This window comes from Mixophyes fleayi, chromosome 7 (genome assembly GCF_038048845.1).
Source record: "Mixophyes fleayi isolate aMixFle1 chromosome 7, aMixFle1.hap1, whole genome shotgun sequence".
NCBI classification, from domain to species: Eukaryota; Metazoa; Chordata; class Amphibia; order Anura; family Limnodynastidae; genus Mixophyes; species Mixophyes fleayi.
The window spans coordinates 20,680,181-20,700,902 of record NC_134408.1 but is presented as its reverse complement, the minus strand read 5'-3'; the positions used below and the strand labels follow the sequence as shown (position 1 = coordinate 20,700,902).

The 20,722-nt window shown below is 40.1% G+C and overlaps 1 protein-coding gene across 1 annotated transcript; it reads left to right on the top strand.

Annotated features, from left to right (window-relative positions):
- The first annotated feature begins 1,563 nt into the window (after nt 1–1,563).
- On the top strand, nt 1,564–20,497 carry MSLN (mesothelin). The gene is made up of 17 exons (XM_075181318.1): nt 1,564–1,572; nt 1,644–1,805; nt 4,191–4,337; nt 5,316–5,365; nt 6,665–6,785; nt 7,791–7,876; nt 8,412–8,538; nt 9,433–9,623; nt 10,882–10,972; nt 12,027–12,138; nt 13,327–13,511; nt 14,223–14,369; nt 15,015–15,148; nt 17,015–17,145; nt 17,258–17,352; nt 18,799–19,003; nt 19,421–20,497. The coding sequence occupies exons 1-17, from the start codon at nt 1,564–1,566 to the stop codon at nt 19,492–19,494; spliced, it is 2,067 nt and encodes a 688-aa protein (XP_075037419.1). The 3' UTR covers nt 19,495–20,497.
- The last annotated feature ends 225 nt before the right edge of the window (nt 20,498–20,722 follow it).

Sequence of the window (20,722 nt, the reverse complement as noted above, 5' to 3'; positions counted from 1 at the left end):
GAAGTTCAGGTAATGTTGTGTTTGAGAAAGACGCCTGTTATGCCAACATTATATATCTGCAGAGAAGGACCGATGGAAGGGAGAGGCAATCAGGCAATTGGTACCTAGGCAACTCTTGTACTTGTGGCATAGATGCATACCAATGAAGGAATAAGATGGCAGGTAGAGATCAGGGCAACTCCAGATGGCATTAAATCCAACTTTAATATATTTATTGTATAATAAACTAACATAACAGAGGAAGTAAAATTAGGATGTATTCAATAACTTCACCTAAACACAATAGCACCAATCCTGAAAGCCTTAGCTGGTGACCGGTTATCCTCTATTAGATTTTACTAGCTATAATTAAAGAAAATTGTTATCTGACCGTTTAGCATTAAATAAATGGAATAAAGGTTGATTTTAGGCACTCCTGAGTATCCTCCATCTCTACCTGTTACAGTGATATAAAGTTCTTCCTGACACACAATAGGCCTCACAAGTATTTAGGAGAAAGATGTACAGTCATGAGTATCCTGCAAGAAGATATGACTACTGATCCACAGTCTGCATCTCTTTAAATCATAGTCTGTAATCATGTGTAATGGGCTTATGTACAGTGGGCTATTTGCTTATACTGTATAAAGAAATTATATATATATATATGGATATATATATATATATATATATATATATATATATATATATAGATATATATATATATATATATATATATACTGTGTATATATTTAGTGGCAAAGAGGGATATTTTCCACAGTTCCACTATAAGGGAACAGGTAGGAACACAGTTAGTTCCACATGGGTGTGATTGGTTTGCTGTGATTTATTGTAGTGCTGGAGGATAAAGACACTGTATGTGTGGGTGGGACCACCGATGCCAGTAAGTGGCCGGCTTGCAGACAGGAAAGTTATGTCTAGCCAGATGTAGGTGGTGGGGATTTTCCGTGTAGTGTTACTGGAAATGATTACTGTACCAGCAATGGAGCTGTTTTACCATCCTGACAACTGCTAATAAACAGCTAAATGGTTCAGCATACCTGTGTCCTATTCCTGTGAATGGTGTACTTTCCCACATTATATATATATATATATATATATATTGCAATGTCAAGCATCTTTAGTTAAACTGATAAGGTTTTTTTTCTGTATAGCATGAGGGGTTTATATATTTTAAGATAACAGGCGGTGCACGTGCCTACAGCTACCTGATAATATATTTAAAAGAACAGACATCTCTTCTACTTCACCTACGATACCTATGTGTCCACTTTCCCCAAGGTTAGTCCAATTTCAAGTCGTGGCACAGTTTGATCTTACCACGTTTTGTTGTTTGTCCACAGGTGGCAACGTCACTGGTCAGCAAACTCAACAACTTCTCGTCTGACACCATTATTAATCTGGGCCAATCGGCCGTGGGTCTCTCCCCATCACAGATTAACAGCATCAGCAACAAGGACTTGGAATCCAGTCTTTCATCGCTCAGTAATATCAATGGCTGGACCAAGGGGCAGTCCAGAGCTATAATGAACAAACTATTACAGTCCAATTTCCAGGTGAAACATGTATAAAGTGTAGAAATCCATTTTCTTAGTATTTTTTTGCTACCATGTCAAAAGCAATTTATTCTCCTCCTACGGTAGATTAAGAACCTGGAGAACCTTGGCAGCTTAGTGAGTGGACTGCCGAGCAAGAAGCTGCAAGATCTGGATCCCCAAATACTATTAAATGCAACGAAGAACGCTCAGTTTGTCAACAATCTGTCCAGCGCACCCCCCGCTCTGCAGGATGCGTTTGTCAAACAGGTAGGTACATTCCTAATTATCAGGGCTCATCTGCTCTATGGTCCAAGTAAGACCATGAGCTAGAGGAAAGAAGGTAAATGGGACATAGACCATAGAAGTGGTCACAACCTGGAAAAATATATTCAGAAGTTACTCAATGATCACTGACATATTTCTGTGAAAGTCCATCCCATAGCTAGAGTTGTTGTCTTGGGCCATTTAAAAGGAAAGTGCCCTGTCAGCAAAGATGTAGAGTGCAGACAACTCTGTATTTTGAACCTAATTAAAATGGACTTCCAGAAGAAAGCATGACTGTTATCAAAAAAATTCGGGCTCAGTTCCGCTCTATTAAAAGCCTATTAGTTACTAACATAAGTTTGAAAAATTACAAGTGCATAGATTTAAGGGTTATTGACCTATTAAAAAGTAATCTCTGTATAAATATGCCCATGCAACACCATTAATTTGTCCTTACAGCCTAGGGGCTAGGTTTAGTAAACTGCGGGTTTGAAAAAGGGGAGATGTTGCCTATAGCAACCAATCAGATTCTGGCTGTCATTTATTTAGTGCACTCTACAAAATGACAGCTAGAATCTGAGTGGTTGCTATAGGCAACATCTCCACTTTTTCAAACCCGCAGTTTAGTAAATATACCCCTAGAAGTAGGTTACACAGATTATTTTTTTAGTGCAGGGATCTCCGTCAATCACCCAGTTTCAGTGTCTTGTATGATCTTCAGGAAATGAATCTCCTCCACAACATTTAATGATGACTCTGGAAACTGCACATACAAATTGTGTAAAATCTCAATGTGTTTTCTTAAGCAATTGATCGCAGAGACTGAAAATCACCTCTGTAGCCATTATTAAAATGTTCTTATTATTAATAATACTGTAATGGGCTTGTTTACTTGTTTCATAAACGTTATACTATTATCAGGAATATAATAATAGTGAAGAAACGAGGGGAAGTTTTTTGACCTGCTCATTTCTGCGGACTTGTGTACAGTGCGGTATACTGCGTATTAACGCATTTGACTTATGGGCGTGCATATGATTAACGTGCGGCCTGGGGGGGAGGGAGCGAACATGTAAAGGTGTGTTGGAGCAACTGCGTCTTATATAGACCGAGACTCAGACGCAGACGCACCTGTCAGGAGACGGGAAATTTGCTCAAGCACTGGTGTAAGCTCATACATGCCAACTCTCCTGGAATGTCCGGGAGACTACCGCATTTCGGGTAGGTCTCCCAGGATTCCAGGAGAGCTGGCGATTTTCCCGCATCTGCCCACTTCACTAAATTAGAGCCGGCATATACGGGCGGAGGCGGCGGGGCTTCGTGATTCACGTAATTTTGGGCATTACGTCACCGGGGGGGGGGCGAAATGGCGCAAATCATGAAGCCCCGCTCCCTCCGCCCATACACCCCTTATGCCCTTCAGGATCTCCTGGACCCGGCCCAACATAAGGTTGGCAAGTATGCCTAAGCTATGAACTAGTAGTGATCAGCTTAGTGGCGTCCAGCTCAACACACCCCTGGAAAATGTGACTTATTTTCCGTCTGTGCTTTAGACGGATATTGCGTTCAACTCTACATGAGGCATGAGGCACTCTGTGTCTCTCCAGAATTCTCAATACATTCGTCTGTACACTCAGTGCATCTAATTGTCAGACTTATCAACTTTTTTTTCTTTTAAACACTGACATTTTTATACCAATGTACTGAAGTTTATTACTTTATACTGATACATTATTATGCTTATTGTTATTATTACTATTATTATTAATATTATTTATTAACAAAATTTGGCCAGTACTGAAAGTTAAAGCAACATTAACATCAAAAGTGGGCCCAGGTAGAGTGAGTTAGGGGTTCACAAAATCAGTGGCCTGGAGTTCACTCTTATTCTGTCAGTAAATTTGCTGAGTGGGTAATTAACAATTACTTAAATAAACTGTTTGCCAGGCTGCATCCACACAGAATTCTTACTCAGGTGTTTTGTCCGTGAGTCGGAGGAAATGGGAGGTGTAGCGCAGAGAAAAAGAGGTTTAGATTATTTTTGTGCTTCACGCTCCATCATGACCAACACACCCAAGGAAACCGTCTGTGGGGACGTAGCGCAACTGTGCTCCGCCCCAGCCCATAACCAACATGGAGGATCAGCTACAAAGCTGTCGGAAGCTGCCCCTCCCTGTCAGCGACCGGCCCAAGGTGTGTGGTTGGGGGGGGGATGGGGTGATAACTGAGAGACAAACAGGACACTGAATGAGTGTATGGACGGCTAAATGACAAAACACCCCCCAAAAAAACTATTGAACTTGAGAATAACATTTAAAAAAAAGTGTAAAGACCGTGAATTTACTCTCATTCACATTTTAAACTTGCATCTTCTATTTCCCTCTCTAGATTACTGCTATAAATTCTACTCCATCTTACATTGTGAAAAATGTCCCTGGCAACCTGGTTAGTTTTATACCCAAATCCCTACTAAACTTTAATTCAGAAAAGCCGGTTCTACAAGACGTCAACAGCAAATCATGGAGCGCAGATCAGGTATGATACATATTCATTATTATTATGTACACTAAATAGAGTATTAACTATTCCTCCTATTTCACACGCACATACAAAAATCCCAGCTTGGTATATCCTTATTTTTCAGTTCTACACTAGCCTTAGATAACCTGTGGCTCTCAACTGGTGGGGAACTACAAGTCTCAGGATGCCCTGCCTCAGGCTAGAAAGCCGCAGGTTTCCCAACACTGTTGTACAACACTGAATTCCGTACAGGAGATTTCGGGGAAACAGTTATTAAGAGACTCGAGCTGGGCACTAGGTTAGAGCCACCTCTAGTGACTCCACCAAAATTTCAATGCAGGACTTTTATGATCAAACAAATTATTCAATTCACCAACATGAAATCAAACATATGAATAGTGTGAAATATATCCGCACTCCTTGTTATAGAGATGAGACCTCTCAAAGTGGTCTCTGTTATCTCAAAGTGGTTTATTACCAAGCCGAAATCCGAATGGTGTTCTCCAATTCCCACTAACAATACAGTGTATTTCCAAGTTGCAGCAGCTGGGTGTATTTACCCATAAAGGTAGTTCTTGCCGTTTCAAATGACCGCGTCCTAATATAAAAAGGTAACAAATATTCTCAGACCAATATAACAGCGCTGACGCGTTTCTCTGGCAGTGTCCCGGTTTCAGCAGAGGATATTGTGAATGATAAGACCCATCGGGTTTTTATCCAGCTTTGCAAACAGTCAATAGCTGGAAGTTAATTATCCACCTGAACCACCAGGATCATAATCAAACCTTGGGACATTTTAAATAATACATTTCAATCACTATCCCACTATAGTTCACTCAAAATTTTGTTTTAAACTAAAGGGCTCATTTATTAATATTGAAATTAGGTGCAAAACAACACCAATTCCAAACAAACAACATCAGCAATTTTAAATTATGTTGTATTCGGGTTCAGCAATCGTTCAGGAATCACTGTGTTATTTATTCCTTTCAGGCTTCCATGTTTTTCGATGACGTTGTGTCCTCCACATCCAGTTACTCACAGTAAGTGTCTTCAATTCAAAATGCTGAGTCTTTTACAATATTACATTGTATCTTCTTAAACAAGTACATTGTTTAAAGGACATTTCTGATGCCACTATGTATCTGTCAATAGACAGGACCCATTGAAAGCAAAAGCGAAAAAAAGAAATACTGCTAATTTGTTACCTTGTTTATTGCACAGTTGAATATACCTTTCTATTACACAAGTGAAGTTAATGTATATATAAAATCATGTAAATAATATCTGTGATATGAACTGTCATTGCTGCAGCGTTCATTAGGACAAGGTGTATTATAATGAATCACACACCTCATACTGCAAGTTATACAGATATTAGAAGTCACCTTGAAATGTCTGTGACCTATATAAATACGCTAACTGCAGACTCAAAATTTTATAGGGGCACAAAAGTCCCTGATTGTGTCTAATATCCATATAATTTACAGTAGGGTGTGCATTATCCCATATATGTAAAGTATTATGGATATAAAAACCTGTATAAACAGTAATCAACTATATCCCTATCTTGGTCAACCTCTGCCATTACTGGTCATCAAGGATAATATCTGTCACTATGGTGGCCGTGTTGGGACAAACCTCAGCAATGCCAGAATGACAAACATAACTTTACTTACAGAACAAACTCTATACTAGATGCATGGTGGCTCAGTGGTTAGCACTTCTGCCTCACAGCACTGGGGTCATGAGTTTGATTCCTGACCATGGCCTTATCTGTGTAGAGCTTGTATGTTCACCACATGTTTGCGTGGGTTTCCTCTGGGTGCTCCGTTTTCCTCCCACACTCCAAAAATATACTGATAGGTTAATTGGCTGCTATCAAATTGACCCTAGTCTGTCACTGTGTGTGTGTGTGTAGAGAGAATTTTAGACTGTAAACTCCGACGGGGCAGGGAGTGAGTTCTCTGTACAGCGCTGCATAATTAGTGGGGCTATATACGTAGCTGATGATGATAGGCCTAGTTTGGCTCCATGCAGCAACCTGGAACCAGGTACTTTTATAGTATCATGAAATTCCTTGATGCCTTATAATATATATATATATATATATATATATATATATATGTATATATCATATCAGTAAAATATACAATTTATATCAGTAAAAGGAGCATGATGTCATCTATAACTTGTTGTTGGCTATAATTTTGATGCTTGTATGGGGGTCCTTTAAATGATTTTGTAATTGGGCCTCCCCATTGGCTGTAAAGGGAGCATTCACCCTGCTGTCCTGCACTCCCGCAGTTTGTAAATGACCTATACTATCTCCATTTGTTTAGGCTTTCTGCATCAGTCCTGCAAGGTTTTACCTGTGGTACCCCCAGTAAGATTAATAAGGATCAGATGAAGAATCTGGCGAAGGCTATGAAGACACAGAATGCGTTACTGAGTGAAGACCAGGTGAGTTAGACAGATGACCCGGCTCCTGTAATATAAGTGTTATTGCTGGAGATTAGGGAGATCAGTACAACACAAGTAACCGTATAGCTGCCAGTTTTACACTAAAGGTCTGACGTCAGGACACAGATAGCCATTCTCCCCGTGTATCACCTTCTATCAACACTGGCAGCAACTATTCTGTGTATATAAGTAGATCCGTCACTACTCGCATAAAATAACACCAGTGTCTTTAAAATATCAGATAGGAATTTCACCAAATAACCATAAAGTGGAGCTAAACCAGAAAACAATACGGGATCATCTCTGTAAAATGACCTGCACAGTTTTAGTTGGGTAGAGAATATGGGATAAATTATAATAAATAAAAATAAATAGACTGCAGAACTCCTTTAATAACATCAGAGCAAATCACTTTCATCAGAGACAATGTAATTGCAAATGTTGAGATTAGCCATAGAGTCGTAAAAATCCGTATTTTACATTTTGGATTTGGTCTCCGTTTAAAAACAAAGAGCAGCTTTGATTGTACTTAGCTGGTTTTCAAGCCTACAACACGGACGGTAAATCTGTGTATTAGTATATATCACACTTGCCAACTTTGGAGATCACATCTCCGGGAGATGTCCAAAGTTGGCCGTGTTTTAAGGACGTGGCGCCCTGCTATACAATACCAATTTTGGCCTATTATAGTAGGGGGCACAGGCAGGATGGCGTGATTAGCCTCGCCCCCACCCTCTTCACCAACGAAGTGGGCAGGATTCGGGAGGTTGCCCTGCTCTCCCGGGAGTCCGGGAGAGCTCCCAAAAATTAAGGAGTTTCCCGGACATTCCGTGAGAGTAGTGTGTGTGCGTGTGTGTGAGCCTCTCCATGTAAGTACTTGGACCGTACTGTTGTAGACCATTAGCAGATGAGTAGCCCAGACTGTTAAACCTCTATCCTGCAATATTTCCTCTTTATAGAACATAATCCACATCATGCTGATTGTCTCCCTAAATCTGTTCTCAGGTGAACTGTCTGACCAGGCAAATAACCAAGGATGGTTACCCGACCGATCTAGACACATACCCCAAGGAAGTGTTTCTGTTTCTTAAGTAAGTTTATCTGCTCTATAAATATTGTCACTTTTCAAATGCCTTGTTATTAAGAAGACAGAGGTCTAATTAGGACTGTAGGAATATAAAGGCCAAGTTGGGACCGATTAGGGGTGGGGGGGGGGGGGTGAGATGGTCAGGAGAGGATAAAGGAAAATGGGATAGGAATATCCAATGTGAATAGAGGGGAGAGCCGGTTAGGAGTGATCCAAAGGAGGAAGGGTGTGAGTAGTAGTACGGATGACCAGAAGGGATTATAGAGGTGTAAATAAAGGGATAGGGAAGGTCAGAGTTATTGTCATTTCATCAGCAAATACAAATGAACTGAGGGAAGGAGGAAAAAAAATAAATTATGTGAATTCAGCTTCAGTTATGCAAATCAAGCTCTGAAAGGGGAACTGAATGGGATAATCGGGAACCGAGCTATGTGTTCTGTGTATAAGGGGTCACGCTGCCAGTTACCGTGGGTACGCCCTTGTGTGTATGTGTTTTGGTCATGGTTTATGTCTGACCTGTGATTTGTCTGCAACTGCAGCGCCTCAAATTATTCAGCTGGCAGCTGTAAAGATTTCTTTACCAATGTTGGCATGGCAAACGTCAGCATCCTGCCAAAGGATTCCAAACGGCGCGCCGATCTCCTGGCACAGTCCCTCTCCTGTATGGTAAGTAAACCCCGTGGTGACAGTATAGACAGCCACATGCAAATTCATTTTCAAACTGTTTTCCCAAATGTCAGTAATGAACTGTATTTGCAGAGTCAATATCTGATGTTGTGATTGAAATGTGAAATAAAGTTTACAGGGGTAGGAAAGCCACTGACACAAAATTTATCGTGATTGGTTGGAGGAAAGAGCAGGATGTGAGGGTTCGGTGCCTGGACGACAATGTCATTCCAGGGTAGGTTGTGAGCGTCTTGTGGGCAGCTTACTTCCTGGGACAACCTAGTCAGCGCTGGGATATCCTAATCCAATCAGCTATTCCTGTTCAGGAGAACGGACTTCTGGGAAACGTTACTTACATGGCAGCTTTTTGAGGGATGTTCTTGAAGGAATTGAATGATAAAGCAATATGTCTTTAATAAAAGAAAAATACAGTTTATTTGCAAGTTGTTTTTACAAACTTAGGCTTTTCCCCAGCAGAATGGTATTAATAAACATCAAAAATTTCTTCACAGAATCACACTTTACATTATTTACTGCTATACTTGGCAAAAACACACAGCAGGGAAAAAAATACGTTTACAGTGACTGTTTAAATAAAGCACTTTTCAAAAGTAGGAAATGAAGTGATCTTGCGGTGTTTATTTATAGGTAGGCTTCAGTAGCTTTGTTTGATAGACCTCGGCCAGGCCTCGACGACCTGAGGCTCTCCAGGTGTTGTGAAACTACAAGCCCCAGCATGCTTTGCTAGCCAATAGCCAGCAGAATAGATGGCAGGGTATGCTGGGACTTGTAGTTTCACAACACCTGGAGTTCGCGGGTTGTCCAGACCTGATCTAGGCCGAGTAATAAATCAGTTGTCTCTGTCCACACTAATCGGTGATGTTGGTGTTACAGAACGTGACCGGCTACTCTCTTACGGGTGACAACATCCAAGTTCTAGGACAGCTGGCCTGTGACCTAAACTCATCGTACATTAATAATTCCACTGGTAATCTACTCACTCAGTTATCGCAGTGTAAATCCTTCACTGCTGACCAACAGGACTCCATACAAAAGGCTATCACATCAGGAAACTCAGTGTTTGGGTAAGTATTGCAACACCTGATTACTAATATGATATATATAAAAACAATATACATGAACTTATCCGTATATCAGTATGGCTTTTAGATTAGGGAAAAAATGGGCAACACATATGGCCCTCTAACCTTCAAAAGGGCCAAACATTACCCTTAAAAGTTAAAACAATACATTTCATTAAAGAAAGGGACCCCACATGCCCTTAGAATACATCTACATCCTCTCTAGCCTCCTAGTCATCCCAAAATACCATACAGTATCCTCACAATGCGCAATCACCCAACACACAGCCATCTGTCCTGTTACAACTTTAGTTCCACCCTCTTCATTCATTCACATTTTTCTTATAAAATACTGCTTGACTTCTAATGTCCCATTATTAATATAGAAGGAGACACGGGGGTGGAAAGTAATTTTGCATGGAGAAAAATGCAGATGACACACTCCCTTAAATGGACCTTCTCTGCCCTGTTTATCTGATGTAAATCTCACCCAGCAAATGAAATCTTGTTCTTGCACACTGGTGCAGCATGGTGGCTCAGTGGTTAGCACTTCTGCCTCACAGCACTGGGGTCATGAGTTCAATTCCCGACCATGGCCTTATCAGTGTGGAGTTTGTATGTTCTCCCCGTGTTTACATGGGTTTCCTCCGGGTGCTCCGGTTTCCTCCCACATTCCAAAAACAAACTGATAGGTTAATTGGCTGCTAGCAAATTGACCCTAGTCTCTCTCTGTCAGTGTGTGTGTATGTATGTTAGGGAATTTAGATTGTAAGCTCCTATGGAGCAGGGACTGATGTGAGTGAGTTCTCTGTACAGCGATGCGGAATTAGTGGCGCTATATAAATAACTGGTGCTGATGATGATGATTGGTGGAAAGTAGGGGTATGAGTGTACCGAATCTGCACTGAGAAAGGAGCGCCCCCGATTCTCCAACCTCATCCCACCCAACCACTACAGATATTTATCATCCTGACCCAGAGATCTGTGCACTTACCTGTAATAGGCAGGTGACATCATAAAAGTGCATGCTTGTAAACGACCCGTTGAAATTCTACATCTCTCTGTTTGTTTATTATCGCTCATTAGAAAAGAAAGAATATTATAAAGTCATCGATGTATTCTTAAGGCAAAAAAAAGAATTCTTGCAGAGCAAAAATATCTCTCCATAGTTGTAAAGAATCCAGGTGAATAAATCGTATCTGTATGAGGAATAGAAAACATCAGTTCTGTTTTATCTAATCTCATATGTTTTGATTTAAAGGGCTCCCTCTACCTGGACGAAAAGCAAACTAAATTCCATTGGAGGAATAAGTGGAATTTTAAACAAGGACATCTTGACAAAAATTCCCAGTGTAAGCACCAAATGACTGTCAAAACTTGTTTATGGTTGTGTATGAATGAACATTGCTGGTTACATATTGTGAGGTCTTATAGTCCAGACACAGTTAATGTTACTGACCAGGTCCCCAGTAGGTGAGGGTTAGAGAATATTTTGTTATGAAATAGGTGAGGTTATTATGGAAGTGGCCAAGGCTATAAATTAATTGAGCCATAACATTTGTTCTAGACATTAGCTCACATACCCACTGAGGTTTTACATGTGTGTTTAAGGCTAGTCAAACCTCTGGTAAAACCATACAGAAAACACAAACATTTCACCCATGCTATGCATTGGTACTAGCTTTTGTAGGCTTTCCCCGTGCACTGAAACGCGGAAAGCACAGAAATAGGTTACTCAGCAATCTGAAAAATGCTTCCGCAACAGAACACAACACAAGATGCCAATATGTATATAAAAACAATAATCAGCACTATCTTCCCTAATATATCAAAAGCCCATGCAATATAAAAAGACCGCTTACCACAGATCTTCAGCAGCTACAGCAGTCCCTGCGGATGTTAGTATCATGAACACCCATCAACTATCCACTCCCGACAGACCGCACAGCGCAGGCTCTGCTTGATCATATCACGTCCGGAGTGTGCTGCCGTAAGAAATTAAATTGCTTCCCTAGATCAATTTCTTTAATGCAAATTAAATAAAATGACTCAGCTAAGTGGCCAGTACATCAGCGTATGAACACTTTTGGCTGCTCCCCCTAAACATCCCCTTGATATCGGCCAGCCAGATACCAGCACCACCTGCACTACGCGTTTTGAGGACGGATCACCTCTTCATTGGGCTAGTAGCACCGTTATCAAAATAAAAGATCACAATCACTTGATAAGATAAACATCCTGACAATGCCACTTTATAAATGATGTGTGTGCTTTATTTTATCACATCCTTTTTCTGGAGCAACAGGCTCTCATGATCATACACTGTATATGAATATTGTCATTTATTAACATTGTTGCACTGATGTTTCCAAGGATTCATGTACCTTTAATATATTTCCTTGATAGGTTTCTCTTAAAACTTGGATGCAGGAATCTATACAAAATTCTGCTCTGACAAGGAATCAGTTTGCCTCCATTGTGACGAATATTTCTCCCACCAGATCTCGACGGGCCTCTAGTGAGTATGATAAATAAGAGGCTTATTCAATATCTATATTCCTATGAACCTCTCGCTTGCGCTTCTTCAGAACAAGAAACTTTAGGGTTAAAAAAAAGAACAGTAAGAAAATTATTGCACTCAGCTGCGCAGAAATAAAATAAATTAATTTATTTAATAAACATCTTTTTCATTTAATTAATCCATATTTTACTTTCAAAATTTATAGCCATTTAATAACTCGTTTCCAATTTTCTGAAACAGTTCTTACTCAAAAACTGCATAGTCATACAAAAGACTTACTTACAAGTGGTAATGCAGTCAGCAGACATTGCACACGTTCCTCAACAGCCAATTTCTTGATTATACCGTGCAATGTACAGAAATTGCGAGTTACTAGAATCTATGACAGGCACAGCTATTTTTTTCAGAAATTAATTATGCTTTAATACTGTCCATTGCATTGAATGCCTACTTGCATTAAATTAAGACTTCTAGAGGTGGTCTGTGCTTTGACCTGCACTAGCTGCAAACAGTGGTCAGTGTACAAGCATCACATGATAGACTTTATTTCAAAATGTTTCCACATCCATATGCAAAGCCAGATATGAGGAACCAGCAGACTGTAAATTGTACAACCAGGCATCAGGAACCAGGAGACTGTTGAATGCAGAGCCAGGAACTCATTGATGTAAGGTCAAATTAAAACAGTATACAGAAACATGAACCAGGAAGCTAACATATAACACTATCACTGGCAATGAGTGCAGGACAGATGAGCGCTTATAAAATGAAGCCTTCCAGTCAGCAGTCAGAGGGAGACACACCTGAAATTCATAGCAGATGAAAACCCATATACTGTCTTGTACACGGACCACTGTTTTCAGCTAGTGCAGTTTAAAGCACAGACCACTTCTAGAGGTCTTAATTCAATGCAAGTAGACATATCAAAGGCCGCACACAGGTAAGTGTGCAATCCTTCCTGATTTGCTCCAGAGTGGCTGGGATACAAACTCAACTTTTGGGGTGTGGCCCCTTCCTCACTCAACAATTAAGTTTGATGAAAGTCATACATATCATTGGTTAATTTTAGATAACCAATTATTTTAGTAATTTTAGGCAGAATGACTGGCCCTTTATCTGACAGGATGATGAGCGGTGCAGGCTTTATATAAACATATGTTCTAAACCAGAAATCTTGTGTTATAGGTTGTCCTAGTGGCATGCAGATCACAGCTGACAATGTTAATAATGACCTTCTCCCAATGGAATACAACGCTGTAGATTTAGATGCCTGTTTAGATAACCAAACTCTGATTAACTACTTGGAGGTGCTGGGTAATAAACCATTCACAAATGAGCAGCTGAATGTCCTGAAGAATAGGCTTGACCAGGTGAGTTCATATATCCAGATCTCTTTCTAGGGTTGTCCTGTCACTTATCAAACAGCTTTATGCTGACTGTCCAATGACCTGTTTCTCCCCTTACTTCCACTAAGCTCTTTCATTCCTCCATTTGCCACTAGTTGAATAAGGGTTGCCAATGTTACGATGGGATGGGGCCTGGTTCATGTAGGCAATTTCTTCTCACAGGATATGTAACAGAAAACCAGTCACGCCAAGCCCTCAAACCTGGATGTATTGCAAGATTCAGCATGCATGCCTAACAGAACACAGGATGTATAGTTAAAATCAATTCACTATATTGAGCCAATTGCTGATTTTAAAATCATGGTGTAGGAAGAACGACACACATCCAGACGTACACCTACTGAACAATACTTGCAAACTGATTTTAAATATCCATCCTATTCTGTATTGCCTGTGCTTGCTGATCCTTGTTGAGTTTATGGACACCGGGACGATGACACCAGCTTTCAGCTTTGTTTGCATCTCAGAAGTATTAATCATCAACACAATTACTTCTGACTTGATGATTTCCGCTTATTCTATTATCTATCCATGCTCATCCATTGTTAGCTTTTCATTCGAATCTTGTGTTTTTTTTTATAATTTTCTAATTAATCTTTACAATTGACAATATGTTATTGAGTAAACAAATGCATTTCACCCTGTAATAATTATAGATTGTTTATTGTTACCTAGCTTTATCCTGGAGGTTACCCAGAATCGGTTATACCCAACCTTGGAGCCATCATCTTCATGTGTGGTCCAAATGACATCAATAAGTGGAATATAACTTCAGTGGACACCCTGGGGAGTTTATTGGCTGTGGGACCTACAGATGCAATGGTATGTGAAAGACCTGGATCCACCTGTGACAAGTAGATACAATAAAGAAAATGGAAGTTGCTCAAATCAATTTATAGGCTATATCAGGTGCATGAAAGGATGGGGTTATCCTAAAAGGAACAAACACAGACAAATACCCCCAGCACACTGCTATAGCCAGCAACAGATATGCTATTTCTACTGTAGATAAAAATGCAAAAGTCTTAGTTGCACACATTTGCAAATGTATGTTGAAGCCACCCACCACTCCACGGTGATTTTGCTAATAGGGTGGTCCTACTCTAAACAATGAGAGTCCCATATATTTGGGCCATACATATGTGTTTTTAAATTGAGAGCTAACTTACCAAAGAGGTACAATGCCAGAGATTTTAAAATTGCCATTGAGGCGCTCGTGGGCATAAACACAACTGCCACCAATAGGAACACAAGTCGCCATTATGATATTATATCACTATACATCGACATGCTGTATAAACCAACTGTGAAACCCAGTGTATAATTAAATCAAATCTGGCAAAAACTTGAACCAATGCAAAACATCTGTTCAATTCTAATGGTAGCCCTTGTGTAGCCTTGAATTGTCCATACCATGTTTTAACTCTACATTCACTGCTTTCCCTTCTCTGCTGTCTCCTTTTTCAGGCCGCACTTTACATTGGGAAATTTACTAGTTTGGGTAATCCATTAAATGGCTCTGCACTAAACATCATTGGAAGTAACTATATCTGTCTCCTGACTAGTGCCCAGCTAGCGCTCATCACCCCAAGTGCTATCAGGTCAGTGGCTCCTGCAGAACAAAGTTGAACACATGAATGCATGGGATTAGAATTGTTTCATGTCCTATTTGTGGCGAAAGCAGGGCACACAAGGTAGACAAAATAAATGCAGTCATGAAAACAAAGGGTTAGGAGGACCCCTGCTCATGAGAGAGCTTACAAACTAATTGGAAGAGTACACGGCTAAAACAAGAGGAGTGAGTGGGACTCAGAGTGGAGAATAGTACAGTTGTGAGTGTGCTTGAGTGTGGGTAATAATGGTGGCAGTAGAGTAAGTAGAGTAAGCTCTAATAGAGCATTTAAAGATTGGGGAGAATCAGATGAGGGTTGGTTGGGAATTCCAATGTCGGCGGGAGTGAGAGGTGGTTATCAGAGACCAAGCGAGATGCAGGTCAGAAGTAGGTTGAAGAGGGAGCGAGGGACAGTATTTCAAGATGCATGAAGGAGTGGTGTTGTTGAGAGCTCTGTAGGTGAGTAATTGGAATTGGGTTCAGGAGTATGAGGAGGCAGTGTGGAATTTGCAGAGAGGTGTGATAGACGCGGAGTGGCTATAGAGGAAGATCAGTTTTGCCATTTAGGATGGATTTAAGCGGTGATAGATGGGTGAGAGGAATAGATGGAGATTGCAGTAGTTGAGGCAGGAGATGATGAGAGAATGCAAGAGGTTTGGTTGCCTGTTTGGTAACGTGAAGGTGTAGCAATATTTTGAATGTGCAGGCAACCGGACTGGGTCCGAGACTGGATGTGAGGAATAAAGCAGAAGGTGTAGTCAAGTGTGACCGAGGAAATAGTGGTGTTTTTGACAGTGAAAGAGATTTGAGGGGAGGTGGTGGCTCTTGGAGGAGGGAAGACGATAAAGCTCTGTCTTGGACACTTACAGCTGCCTACTACTGAAGAGGTGGAACGGGGAGGGAATGGGGTGGACTAGCGGACGTCAGGTACAATAAGGGCGTTCCGGCACAAATGTGGATTATTCTACTCCTGTGTTTGCAATGAGTGTACTTGTTGTCAGTCGTACCTTTTACACTTGCTACACACCAACTACAGGGCAGGTGTAAATGCCGACTGATAGTGTTGACTGAGTGATTTAAAAATGACATGTGTGCGTTCCACTGGCTGTCATAGAACAATTATATTCAACACAGTTATACAATTAAAACCATTGTACGTAATGAAATCAACTTTATTTCTATAATTAATGTTAAAAATAAATTTATATTTAAAATATATATATTTATTTGAATGATTGTACAGTAAAGAGTTGTTGATATTATTAGTATGACAAGTACTATTTAGACAGTGTGTACTTCCACCCAGTTTCCAACTGAAACGTAGATACGTTTGGATTTGAACACGGACAGAAAGATGATCATGTTCAGTGTTCTTTTTAAACACACGACTTACGTACAAGTTGTGTTCGGACATGAATCAGGTCCAAATTTGTTAGTTCATCCTGCAGGTGGCTACGATCATGTGCATTAAAAGGATATTATTATTGCTTTTCGTAGCATGTTCCTCTCCTTGTCTGCATTCCCTGGTTTATTGGGGAGATGGTATTTTTCCTCTTGTTAAAACTCAGAAAATTACAAAATTTAGATAAAAAAGTTTCACTTATGCAAAAAAGAGGCAAAAATACACCAGATGGTGAAAAAATATACAAGACACTAATCTATGCAGACATTAATTAAACGTAAATAACACAAGTATTTACTGAGTTTTACACCACTTTAATTTGTATGAATGAGCTCAATTAAGTTGCTATTAAAAGGGTGAATAAAAATGTTTACCGCTTTAGTAATGGATCTTTGTGATGAATCTATCTAACTCTCACCAATTACTTTTCATACATCCATCAAACCCACACAGTGAAGCCAAGCCTCTGGATATATCGGCTTGCAACCAGACGGTGAAGGATTCCATGTATGCTAAAGCCAAATTATCCTATCAGGGAGTGGCGAACCAAACAGCCTATTACAGCCTGATAAAGCCTTATCTGGGTGAGTAACAGAGCGGTATGAACAATACACAACGAGATGTTGCTGGATAAATGTAAACCACAATCAATCAACTGTTTTCCTAACTCCTCTTTCACCTGGTGTCAATCAACAGGTGGGGCACCAGTCGCGGACCTCAAATCCCTTGCTGCCAAGAATCCCAATATGGACATTGGAACCTTTATAAAGTTAAATCCATCTTCAGTGATGGTGAGTAGTGGTACAGCAGGGGTTTGGGTAGGGTACATACAGAGCTGGATGGAGACCCCATGGGGTCCCAAGCAAGATATTGGCTTGGGCCACCACGAATGTCTGGGGCTTGTGCTATTAATACAGGCACCAGGTGTTGGGTAGCTGGGCTGAATGCCTAATTGCCTAAAATATACTGTAGTTGCTGCCGTACCAGCATTAAAGTCAGGAGACCCTGTTCGTTCCCCCCACACACAGACTAAATCCAGACCACACTGGAAAATAAAAGATTTAGGGTATCCGGGTAGCGGCCAGGCCCCACAGTCCCAATCTCAGCTACTTTAGTTCTCGACAGTAAAACTGAAATCTATAGTGTGGCCATTATTCAGTGAGGGGGGGTCAGGGAGAAGTGAAACCACTAAAAGAGTGACACTATTTATTACCATTTATTTATACAACTACATCATAGTACGCAGCGCTGAACAGAGAACATTTATAATTTCTTGTCCCTGCCCCACCCAAGAGTCAATTTTAGTCAGCAGACAATTAAACTATCAGTATACTCCTGGAGCTGCTGAACAGATAGGAGGCTGCGTACAGTAAAGGAACATTCATGTAATTGTGACGCAATATGACATGCCTTTTATGAGACAATGATGATGGTGACAATATTAGCAGCACTATCTATCCATTCCTGATTGGCTGACAGACCCCTCCAACTCATAGCACTTAAATCACTACCAAGTCACCATAGGCTACTTTCATTACCTAATTGACATTTCCAATTGGACTGCTGCAAGATAGAAGGGAAAGCAACAGATGTTGTTTAATGTAATTTTATGTTTTATTTGCATGTTGTATTTGTCTTTTATATTTAAGTACATTTTATATTTAAAATGCAACTTTCACATTTCATAATATTCTCTCTTGTGTATGGGACATACACATGGGGCTTATAAATACCGTGCAGTGTCGGCAGTCACACTATCCAAGTTCCCAGCTGACCACGGACAATGCAAAAGGGTGCAGGGCCCTTCAGCAGCATAGGTGGGAGCTTCACAGGGCCCGGAAGCTAAGGAGCATTGATTGGCCGGGCCCTGTAGCAGAGGTTACCCATACTACCTTGGTAGTTACATCCCTTGTATATAGATCTGTATATCATATGCAGATAACCACTTTTGCTCAACAAAGAGGGTGATAATTCAAGGTAATGATGGTCAGTGTCTTTGTATAGCTGGTTTACACTTTAGGTGGCGTTCACGAAAAGTGGTACCCTAGAAAATACCTGTAGCCCATACCAACCAATCAGATGTTTGCTTTCATTTTGTAAACAGTGAGAGAAAAATGAGTTAGGATCTGATTGGTTGCCATAAGTTACAGCACCTTTTTCCTGTGCATGGGTTTTCATGAATGACCCCTTTTGTCTCCAACCTGTCTTAACATCTACCTCACTATTTTGTCCCCCAGGGCCTCAGTGTCAGTGATGTGAAAGGTTTACTTGGCAGCAACACAGTCGACCTGGTGAACCAACAATCCAACCCGGTAGTCAGCGCGTGGATCAAAGCACAGAAGCAGTCTGATCTTGACACCCTCGGCTTAGGTCTCCAGGGTGGAATTCGGGATTATGTCTACACGACACTCAGTTCATCTATTGCCACTGCTCAACAACCTAGTAAGAAAAATATCACTGCTGTTTTGTGAAACTAACGCTAGAATGAAAATTAAAAAGTGGAGGCGTTGCCCATTGCAACCAATCGTATCCAAGCTATCATATTCTAGAATGTACTAGATAAATGATAGCTGGAATCTGATTGGTTGCTATGGGCAACACCTCAACTCTTCCTTTATAAATGGTTTGATAAATCTACCCTAAAATCTCATTTTTGTAGTGCAGTCACAAATGAAAGTAAATGTCAGTTTGGCCCTTTTCTGTATATAACATTCTGTTATTAAAAAAAAGACATTGATAAAAATTACCGGAGAAGATAAGTGCACATATAATAAATTTAGAATTAAACTCCTATATGATATATAATATAACAAACACTATCACATATATATCTAACAAGTCATCCATGTTTCCCTGCAGGTTCATCGGCTCCAGCTCTCCCACGTGGCTTCTCTATCTTCCTGGCTGCTATTGTGGGAATCCTTCTTTTATAAGACCTGAATCATCGAGCAGCGACAATAGACACATCAGGACATAATGCCGACAGCTCTATTCTTTATTCCTTCCTCCTTCATGTACGAGGAAAAGGGCGTTTTATAAGGAAAATGTAACACTATTGCCTTCTACATATTGGGAGCAATGAAGATTTCCATTCATAATTATATATACAATATAGTTATTAACAAGATGTATAAGTTATTGATATTTTGTTTTATATAGAAAACAGAATCACTGAGATTCATGTATAGGTAGATATGAATTGTGTCTAAAAATCTAAAATACAAGTTGACCTTGTAAAAGTAAATAGCCCCTCTATCTATCTATCTATCTATCTATATATATATATATATATATATATATATATAATTACCAGACAAAACTGTATATAATGGCTGCTTCTTGTTTTCCTTGAAAATCTTTCAATCTGGAAAACTGGTACATGTTTCAAATAAATTGTTCTGTATCTTTAGATTTAGGTCTGTTAAATTGGATCGGACTCAAGGGGGGGGGCTTTGTTTATTTATTTATTCTAAAAGTTTAAAGCACAGCTCCATCCAATCAGTCACATGACGTAACTGGACATAGCTCCGTCTTTAAAACGGCAGACTCTCCCCTCTACACTAGCCCCACCAGCCTTATATACTAGCTGGGAGGGCTGACAAAGAGGGGGGCAAAACAGAATGTACAAAGCACGATACACCTTGAATGTATTACTACGCCTGCTGTATATAGCTATGGCTTCTTATTGGCCACTGGAGAGGCTGTAACATCACGGCCAATGACTGTAGCCAATAAGATGCCTACATAAAAAGTACCCATAATGCTCTGTTGCAACCATCTTTCTGTTTCTATGCAAAGTGTTTTTATTACAAACTGATGTAGCCTAGAGTGCAGCTTACCAATTCCCTAGGAACTAGTGATATTACTGTTGTACAGAATATCTCGGTGATGTTAACAGTTCCAACACAGCTTCTAGTTTACTTTTGAACTACAAAATGGCAAGGAATATGCATATATGTAATTATCAATAAAAAAAATAACTAAAACAAGGACTCGACATTTTATTTTGTAACATTAATTACAGGATAGTATTTTATTTGTCCAAAATGAGCAGTTTTCTATTTTTTTTTTTTTTGAATCAATTCATTTTAGGAGAGCAGCATTCCTCAATATCATTTCAGGTAAAGAAATTGCAACTGGATGAAGTGGACTTTAAACATA

Coding starts and splice junctions, on each gene's coding strand:
- MSLN (XM_075181318.1), top strand. Junction 12,139..13,326: donor CAGATCTCGACGGGCCTCTA/GTGAGTATGATA, acceptor CTTGTGTTATAG/GTTGTCCTAGTGGCATGCAG. Junction 15,149..17,014: donor ATCACCCCAAGTGCTATCAG/GTCAGTGGCTCC, acceptor AAACCCACACAG/TGAAGCCAAGCCTCTGGATA.